General features: G+C 40.6%; 2 protein-coding genes across 2 annotated transcripts; both read left to right on the top strand.

The window, feature by feature from the left end:
• The first annotated feature begins 5,129 nt into the window (after positions 1–5,129).
• On the top strand, positions 5,130–10,447 carry plpp5 (phospholipid phosphatase 5). Its single transcript, XM_071536866.1, has 8 exons — positions 5,130–5,261; positions 5,759–5,895; positions 6,029–6,137; positions 6,369–6,459; positions 6,616–6,679; positions 6,790–6,914; positions 7,215–7,385; positions 7,845–10,447. The coding sequence occupies exons 2-8, from the start codon at positions 5,825–5,827 to the stop codon at positions 8,012–8,014; spliced, it is 801 nt and encodes a 266-aa protein (XP_071392967.1). The 5' UTR covers positions 5,130–5,261; positions 5,759–5,824; the 3' UTR covers positions 8,015–10,447.
• A 615-nt stretch (positions 10,448–11,062) lies between these two features.
• LOC139658715 (cell division control protein 45 homolog) lies at positions 11,063–12,094 on the top strand (the record flags this gene model as incomplete). Its single annotated transcript, XM_071536869.1, has 4 exons — positions 11,063–11,190; positions 11,355–11,414; positions 11,728–11,820; positions 11,957–12,094. Coding segments are annotated over exons 1-4 (342 nt in total), but the record flags the coding sequence as incomplete, so codon positions are not given.
• Positions 12,095–12,370: the final 276 nt, after the last annotated feature.

The raw sequence follows: 12,370 nt of genomic DNA, 5'->3' as shown, positions 1-12,370 counted from the left end.
TCGCGGTGCGCTATTTTCCTCCTCTCTTGCCATGAAAAAACACCACCACTAACACTTGGTCTGAGCCCAGCGGAGGACCCAGACCGCCACCTCATTGTGTTTTTTTTTTTTTTCATTTTTACAGCTGTGGAATTTTAAGTGTTGTCACGTATGTCAGTTACCGGCACTTTGAAGAACTCAATGAGGGAGGTGGGGAAAGAGAGAGAGAGAGAGATGTAGAGCCGAAGCTCTCCACCACGCTGCTCTTCTCCTTGTTTACCTGCTGTGAGTTGTGGTTGCTCGGAGCCCGTTTGCGTCTCACACACAGATGGCTTCACGGAGCGGTGGCCACGCAGAGCCAACCTTTACACTCTTCCACAGCGATCATCACTCCAGATGTGATCTATCATTCTATTTATCTCTTCTTTGAGAAAGGAGGGGGAAATGACCGATTTTGTGCAATTTTCAGGACCACACTACATTCCAACCTTCCTTAGACATGGTTTTAATATACTTATGAGTATAGATGATGAATATAATTATATACAGTATCTATGTTTGTTAATGTTTACAGACAGATTCTCTCACTTCATCTCGGTGAGTGGTGTATTATGTTTGTTTGTTTAGGTGTTAAGCATTACGCAGAACTCCTTGTGAAAATAGTCCTATTAAGGTGAAATATAATGGTATATAGTGTAATGGTATGACATTACAGAAGTACTTGTGATTTTCATATTGCCAGTCTCACTCGCCATTGTGTACATAATTGGCTCATAATATTGTAAAGTACTAAAGAACAGGAGGGACAGAGCGGTGCAGCGCCAGCAGCAGTCACAGCCTTGCCTCTCCTGCAAGAAGGAAATGCTAAATGCATTTACTTTTTTTAACAAGAGGACAAATACTTTTTGATTTTTTAAATTTTTTTGTTTTTCTTTCAATGGTCCGATAAGTTCTGTTCCACATGTTCGCCTATCAGTTACTGTTACAGTGTACTAGAGTAGTATTCTAGATGGAGGGGCCCAGCTTGTGATCACTGGTGCTGTCTAAAGTATTGTTAATCGGCCTTAAGGGATCACCTCGCTTTGACTCTGGCTGTAATATCTACTGCCCAGACGCAGTCCATTTCTGTAACGTTGTGTACTGTGACCGCTAATGCTTTGTTTTCCATTTGTTTTGCCAAACTTTTCTGAAGCACTTTCACACGGCTTATCGCTACACAATTTAGGTAGGTCATACATATACAGAAATGTATATAAAAAGAACATATGACAAGTGTACATGTTTAAAAATGGATACCTCTTCTTCTGTAGTAATGTTGAACTTTAAACTGTGTTGTAACTTTTTCTCTCGGTCAGAAATCAAAACATTGCGACATAGCGCTCGGCCCGGTTCTGGTGGGAAGCGTCCTAAATGCTGTTTTTGGCACAGATGGGAACGCCGGGCCGCCGGCTGCTCAGCCTCTTCCACCGTATAGCTAGACAAACACCCTCAGTGTCATCCAAGGTACGATGGAGTCAGTCCGTTGTCTGCCTTGGCTGTTGTTCTTCATCCTCACCGTAGTGAACGACCTCGAGAGCATCTTCCAAGGCTGGGTTTTATATCAAGCAGGAGACGTTATGTTATACAGCAGTCCAGTATAATGTACAAATAATGTTGCAAACTTATGTACAGTGTTTTTAATCGCCCATCTGTGAAATCCAATTTTTTGTATTTATTACACCATATTTTATACCAGTCGATTTCCGTTTTAAACACCAGTGCAGTAAGTTGTCTCCCTCTCCACCAAGGTTTAAGTGAAATAGACTATGGGGGAAAAAAAACAATATGGAGAGCTTTACATAATTTATCTGTATCTATTCATTGCATTCATATTGTTTTCACATTGGTGTAATGATTCCACATTTGGTAACAGCCGCTGCTCATCGACCTGTACCGTGACTCACTGTATTGATGTTAAAACAGTGTAAAGCAGTTCAATACTGGAGTGTAAAGTTTCTGTTCGGGGCGGTTTTATGCTGTTTTAGCCTGGACTCAAGTAATCCTGACAGGAGGAAGCTTATTTGCAGTCACGCCCGAGCCTATGCTTGTGATTCTTCTCTGGTACATGACTGTTTGTGTTTTCTGTCCTTAAAGACTCCCAAGCTGATCGGTGTCAAAAGTCAGTTGTCTTGCAACAGGGTGAAACGGTGCCAATCTCCCCCATTCAGTTCACTTAAGATCTCTCCCAGCGCATACAGTAGTTGAATTTGTGAAAAACGACAAAATTGTTTGATTAAAATGGACTATTCTGATTTATTTTTCTCATGCGAGTAGATAACTGCTTCTCAAATTTGCCAAACTCTAACATTCAGAGACGAGGTGAGCAGCATTTTGTTCAGTAGACGTTCAATAGATAGTTGTAGGATTTAGGCCATTCCAGTACTTGCTGTAGTTCACACAGCTCATTATCAGGTGGGTGCATAATTAAGGCACTTTTACATATTCAAACGGTCTGCGTGTTAACGGTCTAAACTTGAATTTCCTTTGTTCATTCATTATTTGATTCATTCATTCATTTATTATTCATTTATTATTTTTTTATTTATTCATGTAATTTTTATACAGCATTCATACATCTGTGATTATTAGACTGTACGGGACAGATTTGAGTCTGTGTGTATGGCTGCAATCTCTGTCATGCTTCAGAAATCAGTTCTTCAGTCCGGTCTCCAAGCATTTCCTAACCCACAGCCGCTGAGGCACATAAACTCAAACTCCACCATCCCAACATGAGACTCTTCATGCAGGAGACACTGGTTTAATCCATTTTTTAATTAGATGGAGGGTCTATAATTTTAACGCCAATCGTTTAGTTTTATTTCTGTATCTTTATCTTTTTTCCCCCCTATTGCACAGAGATTCGTTGTTACCGGACAGCCTTTATTTTTGCACCTCCAGACCGCATGAACATGAATCATTTTGTGCCAGTCTGACGTAACATTCACACGTTTTGTCCTCTGCCCTTCTCAGCTGTTACAGCAGCAGTATTATGTATGCCTAATTTACTGTATGTGTCCCAGTGTGTGACATCATTTCATTTACTTAATATAGTATCTGATGTATATTATGTTTTGTTGGTTCATTCTTGTGCAGTGACCACATTTTTGAGAAGACAGCATGTTGGTTCTCATTTTAAGTGACCCTTACAAGCCTGAGGAGAAGGATTTTGTTTTTATACGTGTCCAGAATTTAGCAAATTTTCTTTTGACACATAAATTTAGAATGGATCGCCCTATGTCTGAAGGGTATGTTTCAGTTCACTGTGATGTCTTTTGGTTTTTGTGCAATGTTGCTGACTGTCATTATGTTTTTGATTGACATGCTGTCAGGGGAGAAATAGTGTTGGAATAAAGAAATTCAGTTTCATAAGCACTCATCTCTTTTTACATGTAGTAAAATTGCTTACAGTAATTCTAACTGGGGTCATATCTATCTCTCTTGGTGTTGCTTCAATTAAAACGTGGATGAACACAAAATACCATGTTGATTACTGTTCAACCTGTGTTATTGCATATTGTTGAAGACTTGTAAATAGTTTGCATTGAACTTGCATAGGATCATGTTAGTGTGGCGTGCTATTGCCTGTACAATTCTGCTTCTAAATGTGTGTGACTGTTGGGACAACACTCTTTTTGTACATGACTGTCTTTTTATTTGAGACTATTGATTCTGTCCTTTTTCATTCTAAAGTTGAGTTTGAAGAGTTCAGACATGCCTGAAGTTTGACTTTAATAAAGCTGTACTCTGTCTCAGTGAAACGGTCTCCCTCACTTGATTTAAAACGATTAGGTGAAGGAACAGGATATAATTAGATTGATGTTCTCGCTTAAAATGATTGTGATAGCTGCACTGCCTTTTCTATACACCAAATCTTTAACTTATTAACTTTAACTTACTTTATTTATGAACCAAAGATATTATAGCTGAAGCTAAGCATGATAAAACATTTAAGTAAACTGAAATAAAATGGAAACTGCATGAAAAAACTGCAACTAAACTAAAAACTACTGAAAGTAATATTTGACTATTACTATTTTACTTCAGTTAGGTTAGGAAGCAGCAATTAAAGATACACAAACAGGTTTGTCAATACACTGTAGTCACAAGTGGACTATCACACTTAATGAAAAAAAATGACTATATGAAGGAGGTGTATAGGATTCATACTGTGAAGTAATTCTCCAGCTGTGTGTTTGTGCAATTCCTTTTTAACAGTACAAATATAAATATAGTGACTCAGGACATTTTTTCCTTATCAATGACAAAAAAAACCCGAAAACATTTATTAATACTATAAATCAATCAATTAGAAAACTAAAGCTAGCAAACCCTGTCTGAATATTAACTGAAACTAAAAATCAAACCAATGAAAAATCTGTTGTATCTCTGTAGCCCTTTAACCACTAGATGGCACTCTACAGCGTGACGTGGCTGCTTGCATCCAGTCTGTCAAGGCAGACAAAATAGTCCGGAGTAATATTTCCGGTTTGTATTGCAAGCTGTAATTGATTTTCCAAATTAAAACTTGGAAATACTCAATAAGTTAAACTCAAAATGTTCTATTTCAAATAAAAAATAAAATAATATTAAAAGAGTAACTAATAGATATTGAGTAAGAAAATGTAAAAAAAAATCTATAATTACATTTCCATTATTAACAAATCAGAAAAGTGTGAAGATTAGGCTACACTTCAAAAGGGTGTTCCTCCAAATTTGTCTCTTAGTTTGTTATACGGTGGTTTGAATGGACTTTGTAGATAGGAAATTCAATTTGGTGGATGGCAATTATGGCTGATGTCCAACATATTTTCCATGGAAAAGTCAACATCTTGAATTTAATTTGCTCTGTTATTCGTGTCCCCCTGAGTGCAAATGTGATTTTATATTGATGTCTTTACATTTTGTGTCTGTACTCTGGCCAATAGTCAGAAAGCTCGTGCCTTTCGTGAGCATTTAGAGCACATTTTTCCTGTAAAAGACCATACATTTTACGTGGTGGTACTGTTAACTGCATTAAAATGCGTACCTTTATTTTGAAAATTCTGAACCGGATGTGGCGCTGCTGTTGTTGGCAGCTTCACGTGCTCATCTCCGTGGCATCCTGGCATCCTGGCATCCCGGATTCTTGCGAGTCCTCAAACGCGCGACTTCCACGGACGGTACAAGTAGATGATGTCAAGGCCTAATCCACGTTAAGAGCAGATGTTAATATGTGAAAAAAGGGACAAACGACCTGGTTTAAGGTTAGTAACGGTGGGGCCTGAGGCGGAGGGATTCCCACTTGAGAATGCGGAAATGGGCCAGATGTCTAGCTCGCTTGACAGATGTTGCTAGCTGGCTAATGCTACTCGCGCTAGCTTAGCTTGCTCTGATGTTTGCTTCATCAACAAAGACTGCTAACGTTAGCATGTTGTCTTGTCCTGTGTGTTGGCAGACAGGGGCAGGCTGTACAGGCTACTACTTAACAAGCACGCAGTTGTCGCTAATAAAATGACTCAGTTTCTAAATATTTGTAGCACTTAGCAGAAAGATGTCACTGTGAACACAGGTGCGGTGTAATGTTGGCCTAGCTGGTGTGGGATGTAGTTAGGTAGAATAACGGGTTTTACAAGTCAGGTGACCTCACACGAACTACCATCCATCAAATTCTCACACCTTTCATCCATTTCCTTCATGACAGTTTACACTTTCCTGCCCGTCAACAACTTCCCATCAACCCCTCATTTCTCTTCTGTCCCAGTTAAGGCAAGGTTGCAAGTGGATTGACCATGTTGGCTGTTGACTGAAGTCTACTCCAAGAAACAAAATGAAGAGGAGGCTCCTGCGTGGTTTACTCTCAGAGGTGTCTGTCCGAATGGTGCTTTTGGTTGTGTTCCTGTGAGTATGTCTTCCTTTTAATCAAATGCCTCTGTGTTATGATTTGAATATTGGTACAAGGCAGGCAGTATCTTTTTGTGGTGGAAATGTAAACATACCTACACAGCTCTGTTTGTGTGTTTGTTGCCCTCAGTGTGACGGAACAGCTTCCCCCATTCTACCGTGAAATCCAGGCGGAGGAGATGTGGTTGTATAAATTCCATCGTGTGGAAAGGGACCACGTACCCACCTCTCTTATGTTTGTAAGTAGTATTTCTGCATACTTGTGAGTTAAAGTTAAACATCCCTCCTACATCTCCTGACCTCATCCCTAATGCTGCTCACCGGAGAGGATCTGAAGTCCCTCCCCTCGTATCTTTCCTGACAATGTATTTAAAAAGGAAAGCACAAAGACTTCCATTATTCATTTTCCCTAAATCCATTGTAGTGGATTAGATTTGTTATATTCTCTTGTTTTCCCTTCTCTGCAATAGAGTGTGGCGTGTTTCACCCCGCTGATGGTAATCCTGCTTTTCACCCTGCTGAAGAAGTCGGAGAGAGGAGATCTAAAGGAAGCCTCGCTGGGTAAGGAACGGACAGCTGCGTCAAAGCATTTAGCAGTTGACCGGTCCTTTTCGTGATTCATTATGACAAAGAAAGGGAGAGAGACATTAACAGAACGAGGAAGGGAAAGAATAATAGTGAAGGATTCTTTCAGTTGTGTCTCTCTCTGTTGTACAGCTGTGACTCTGACTCTGGTGCTGAATGGAGTTTTCACCAACGCCATCAAGCTAGTTGTCGGCAGGTAAACACAACAAAGTCATCTCTATAAGCTGCAGACAATAATACTCTGTTTTATGCTGGATAGATGTTTCATGAGGCAGCGTTTGTCCTCTGCGTGTGTTCCTGCCTCAGGCCGCGACCAGACTTCTTCTACCGCTGTTTCCCAGACGGTCAGATGAACCTGGAGCTGCACTGCAGCGGTGACCCAGATGTCGTCATGGAGGGCAGGAAGAGCTTCCCCAGCGGTCATTCATCCTGTAAGAGACCCTCTTTTCAGCAGTTATTCCTCTGTAGCTGATACATCCTCATTAGTAGTCACAGAGGAAAGACATCAAGAGTAGGAAGGGGGGCATGTAATACAAAATGGGTGCATGTAAGTGTATTTTTTCCTCCAGGCAATTTCTTTGTATGAGCAAGAAAGCATCTCACTCTGTGAGAGCATCTCACCGTCTCTGATGCTTCTCTTCCTGTTACAGTTGTCTTCTCTTTCTGCTATCTCTCCACATAGACCTTCCTCTGTCTCTAACTGTCCCCTCACTCTGTTCTCCTTGCCCCAGTTGCGTTTGCAGGGTTGGGTTTCACAGCGCTGTACGTAGGAGGAAAGCTGCGGTGCTTCAACACAGGCGGCCAAGGCAGAGCGTGGCGGCTGTGTGCCTTCCTCACTCCTTTACTCATTGCGTCCATGATCGCCCTCTCCAGAACCTGTGACTACAAACACCACTGGCAAGGTGAGAGCCAAAGCCCTTCTGACTACTGAATTCATGGCCTGCATGGTGTAGTTGAATCAGAATTATGAAGTGGGCTTAGAACTGAACAATGCACCTCACAAAGTAATACGATTGTTCAATTTCAACTCAACTTCAAGCAGTAGTATGAACTATTTTGTAAATCCGCACACTGTCTACACTTGCATAATACTTTATTGCGACGTTTCGATCATAGTATCACAATATAAGAGTAGATGTGAAAAAGAGTAGATGTCAAAAAAGACACTTTTTGAACTTTTCTGAGCTGAAAAACAATAACAAACCAGGAAGAAATTATTTTTTTAGGTCGATTTTGTTATGGAAAAGTCATGGAATTTTACATCAGGTCCACAGTGGGAACCCTGATTTTTATTTTGGAATGAAGCTCCTCATGTGTGTATTTATGTGTGTGTGTTTTTGTTTTCCCTCCCCTCTATGTAGATGTGTTGGTGGGTTCTCTACTGGGCCTTGTGTTCGCCTGGTTGTGTTACAGACAGCACTACCCTCCGCTCCAGGACCCCGACTGCCACAGGCCTCTGCGCCACAGAGAGACTGTACCCGCTGCACAGGAACGCAAGCTGGCCAACTCCAACTACATACTGCCCCTGTAGAATGGCTCTAACTGGATAATGCTCCCTTGCTGGTGTGATTTATAATGGGTTTTTTGGTAATCCTCCTAATTCTGGTTTTCACACCTTATGTACAGTGCATATAGAACACAAAACTTCAGATACTCACAACAGCTGACCAGGTCAACGACGCACTACTCTAATAGTTCACTGCCCATAGGTCTCTGCCTCAGCTGTTGTACATCAGTTCCTTATACACCACCTCAGTGTTTTTTTTGTTTTGTAGACACCATTTCGAAAACCAGGGTAGAAACGTGAAGGAAAGTACATCTGATTTAACTTAGCCAGAGAAAAACTGGGGAATTTCACGATGAAATGATGTAAGCTGTTCATATCCAGAAGCAACACTCCGTTTGGTTTCCCTTTCTACTGTAGTTAAATGTAGAGAAATCAAAGTGGCTCAGTCATATCTTTGGTCTCTGCAGTTTTCCTTGACCGCCTCTGTGTTGACTGCTTTAAATCTCTCTGTCTTCCTAAAGCATATTCTGAATGTCACCGTGTTTCCACTCACAGATGTCGAAATTGTTACCTGGAAACACGTCATACCCAGTCCTCAATATAACATCTACATGTAGCAGATTCGCTCAACTCTTGTCACAGTTCTTTGCAATGCCTGCTGTACTTATTTTTAGTTCTTTGTGATAGACAAGCGACACTAATGAATATGACTATAACAGAATAATGAGATGTGTGTATTTCTACATCAGTGGTCTCAGGCTTAGTTCTGGTTCTGTTACCACAAACTGACTCCTTCTCCCAGCCCGTCCAGCCCCTTTTTGAGGTGTGAACTGTTACCAGTGAATGGTTAGGGGAGGGTTGATTGTTGAAGGAGCTACAATGGAACCAGATCTTTCCGCTGAACCTGTGTGGGGTGGGACCGACTTGAGGCCTAACCTCTCCAGGTACCTGGTGCTAGCGTCCCAGCGCTTCTGCTGGTCAGCTTTTCTATCCTTAATAGACCGTTTCTCTTGGCACATACAGTGGTTTGTTATTTTTTTCTGATAGTTGTCACTCACAGCTGGTGTTTGTGTGCTTTGTTGTGCTGTTGAGTTTCAGAAACACAATGAGCACTGCAGTCTGTGGTTCAGTTACATTTAGGTTTTTACTTTTTTTTGTGGTCTTTGTTCTCTCTGTTTTATCCTTGGGATATGACTGGAAAGCTGGCTTTACACTGGAACAAAAAAAACTGATTTTTAACCCTGTTTGACATAGATCTGATTGTTTTTGCAGGTGTAGACTTGGAAAACAATCAAACCTAGTCATGTTTTTGTCTCTGTGTGAAACCAGCCAAAGTTCTGATGGGTCAAAGCACTTTGCTCATCGCTGTGAATCAAGCAAAGGCAATCACAGTGGTTTTGGACCAAATGGTTTGGCAGAAAGAACAGACTAATTTGTGCCTTTGTTTACTACATTTCTTTATGGCTCTCTGTTAAACAATGACGTAAATACTGCATATAACAGTGTAACAGTATACCTGCTATTTAGCATTTACATTCTGCTGTAGAAACAACTTGGGTCTGAATCTTTACTCATGGTTGTTTTGCAGTGTATGTGATTCAGTAGGTTTAGGACTACTTTATGCTCAAATGTGATGTGTTGCCTTTTTTACCTCAAAAATAACTTGCATTTTTTTCTATAGATTTAAATGGTGAGGTGTTTGTTGGTTACAAAATATATGATTTTTTTTTTCTGGGTGGAAAGGGGTAGAATCTACAACTGATAGGACAACAGGGATAAGTGAACTATGAAAATGAAACAAAAAACATTTGACTTTATACAGGCCGTTAACCAATAGTATTTTATCTTGACTTACTTTGTAAATCTTATTTATAAGATAATGTAGAAGTCTGTAACTTATATTTAATTTTGGGGCACGCAGGAGTTTACTTGAATTTTAAATATTCATGTGTTTACCCTAAATGTGATTATGGTATTTCATGATCATGAATGGAATCACATTTGTGGGAAAATTGGGTTTTCTGGTAGATCTGTCATGCATAAAATGCTTATTGCACCGTATTGCACTGCTGTCTGAGTACATACTGTAGATAAAACCATCTTGCATGTTCCACTGCTTAATTCCCTCATCACTTCCTCCCTTTCATTGCCAGCTACCAGGACGCAAAACCCCCATATTTCTCCCATTGTTTTTGTGATTTTCAGATCTGAAGGCAGTGTATGGGGTTGTTATTAATGTCTTTACTTAATCCTCTGCTTTCCTTCAGATCTGCTAAAGTGGCAAGGGATTATGTTAAAACTTGCCTGTTGCTTTGTTCTTGTCATGCTGAACATTTGCCTTGGCTTGTAGGATGATAGCGGCTGCTCCTGCTGGCACAGTATGCTGATTGTATATGTTGTGATGCTTTCGATGAATCTTTTGGTGACTCTAAATGATGTTTCTAAATAAACTCCTTAAATCCACGCCATCCTTTGCCTGTATTTTGAGTCGGCAGTCCTTGTACTGATGTGGGCTATGCTGCAATGTGCATGGAAATGGATTGATTAAAGCAGGGGTTCCTAAATGTTTTCAAGTCATGAACCACTAAGTTGAGATCCTTTAGACAACAGGCACCCATTTAGATAAGATGAAACTTAAATGATCCTTTTGGGGAAATTGCAGCAGCAAATAGTAATAGGACAGTAACCAATAATTTCACTATTTGCACACCCTGTTAACGCTACAACCAATACCTTTACATACTACATTTCACTGGATTGGAAGAACAGGACAGTGCTGTAAACGGTTACTAAGCTTTAACTTTATCTTTTCATCATCAATTAAACAGTGGTAAATGTTGAATTATTTTACTATCCCACAGTGTGTGGGATCTGTTAAACATTGCTTTCTTGGCAGGTTCGCACATGATGGGCGTGGCTTTCAAAGTATGACGCGTTCCGCAGGGCCTCTACCTTCCACTGGATTGGTTGGATGTGACGTGTGGATTTGGCGCCACATTTCTAACAAGGAACACTACCGCAGCAAAAAGGCTCTGACAGCGGCACAGTTGAGCGAAATAACTCGCGCTTTAAGTCACTTGATATTTTGGCTTTTAACTCGTCTTGTAAAGGCTTTTTAAATATATTCTATATCGTCGACACTGTGGAAAATGTTTGTCACGGACATAAGAAAGGAATTTTATGAAGTTGTTGTCAACCAGGTAAGTTGTTTGTTAGCTGTAACGTTAGCTAACCCTAACCGTGGACGGCTGTATATGTGATTTAACCAATAGCTACTGTTAGTTCTGCTTTCGGTGCTTATTCGCGATTTTTATGGTATGTATATGTGTTTTTTATATACGTTTCTCTCGTACACTGATTTCAGAGAGTTGCCCTCCTGGTCGCATCAGACATCGATGCTCTCTGCGCTTGTAAGATACTGCAGGTAAAGTATTCAGTTAGCTACTAGCTAACGTTAGCCCATTTCGCCTCTGTTCACATTCGTTTCCAAGCTAGTTAGCGTTGGATAGCAGCAAGCTCTTGTGGGCATAGACTGAAAGCATTTAGCTCCGGTTAGTATGTGGATTTTCTTATGTACTTCCTTTTAAGTGACAATGGTTTTAACGGCCAGTGTTCTTATATCCTTCCTGTAGTTGGATGATTGGTCAGTGAAAAGCTAAAAAGCTCTAATTATTGGTTGGTGATGAACTGATGAATTAATGCCTACAACACCTGATGATCTATTTACTCTTTACCAGGCGCTGTTCCACTGTGACCAGGTCCAGTATACATTGGTGCCAGTTACAGGCTGGCAGGACCTTGGCACTGCCTTTCTTGAGCACAAAGAGCAGGTAATGAAACTTTACCTGACTAGAACTGAGCCTGTACGTGACTTAGTAACAGTTTGGACAGAGGACAGAGCTGTTGAGGTTTGCCACACTACCCATGTGAAATGTATGTATAATTTTGCTTCATGCTCTCTCGCAGTTCCGTTATTTTGTTCTTGTCAACTGTGGGGCCAATGTCGACCTCCTTGAGATGTTGCAGCCAGATGAGGATTCCATCTTCTTCATCTGTGACACCCACCGGCCTGTAGACGTGGTCAATGTCTACAATGACACACAGGTGAGGGACAGTGATAAGGTTAGCTCGAAATGAGAACACTGAAGGATACAATCTTGGGCGACAAGTGAAATTAGTTACTTGAGATGTGCTCCTTTTGTATTTGTTGTTGATGCGTCTGAGTTGGAAGATCTGTTTCCTTGTATTGTCAGTGGATGAAGTAATTTCCTCCTTGTTTGCTCCTAAAGTTTGTTGTGTGAGCAATATAATAATGTTAATCCACCCCCGAGTAAAAACCCTGAACCCACGCTAACACATGTAGAAGTTAACATTTCATAA

The sequence above is a fragment of the Centroberyx affinis genome, unplaced genomic scaffold, assembly GCF_046629955.1.
Source record: "Centroberyx affinis isolate AG114_WGS23_722 - 3 ecotype Tasmania unplaced genomic scaffold, CSIRO-AGI_Caff_v1 ptg002953l_1, whole genome shotgun sequence".
Lineage (NCBI taxonomy): Eukaryota > Metazoa > Chordata > Actinopteri > Beryciformes > Berycidae > Centroberyx > Centroberyx affinis.
Note: the sequence above shows the minus strand (reverse complement) of the source record. Positions and strands in the feature narration are given on the sequence as shown.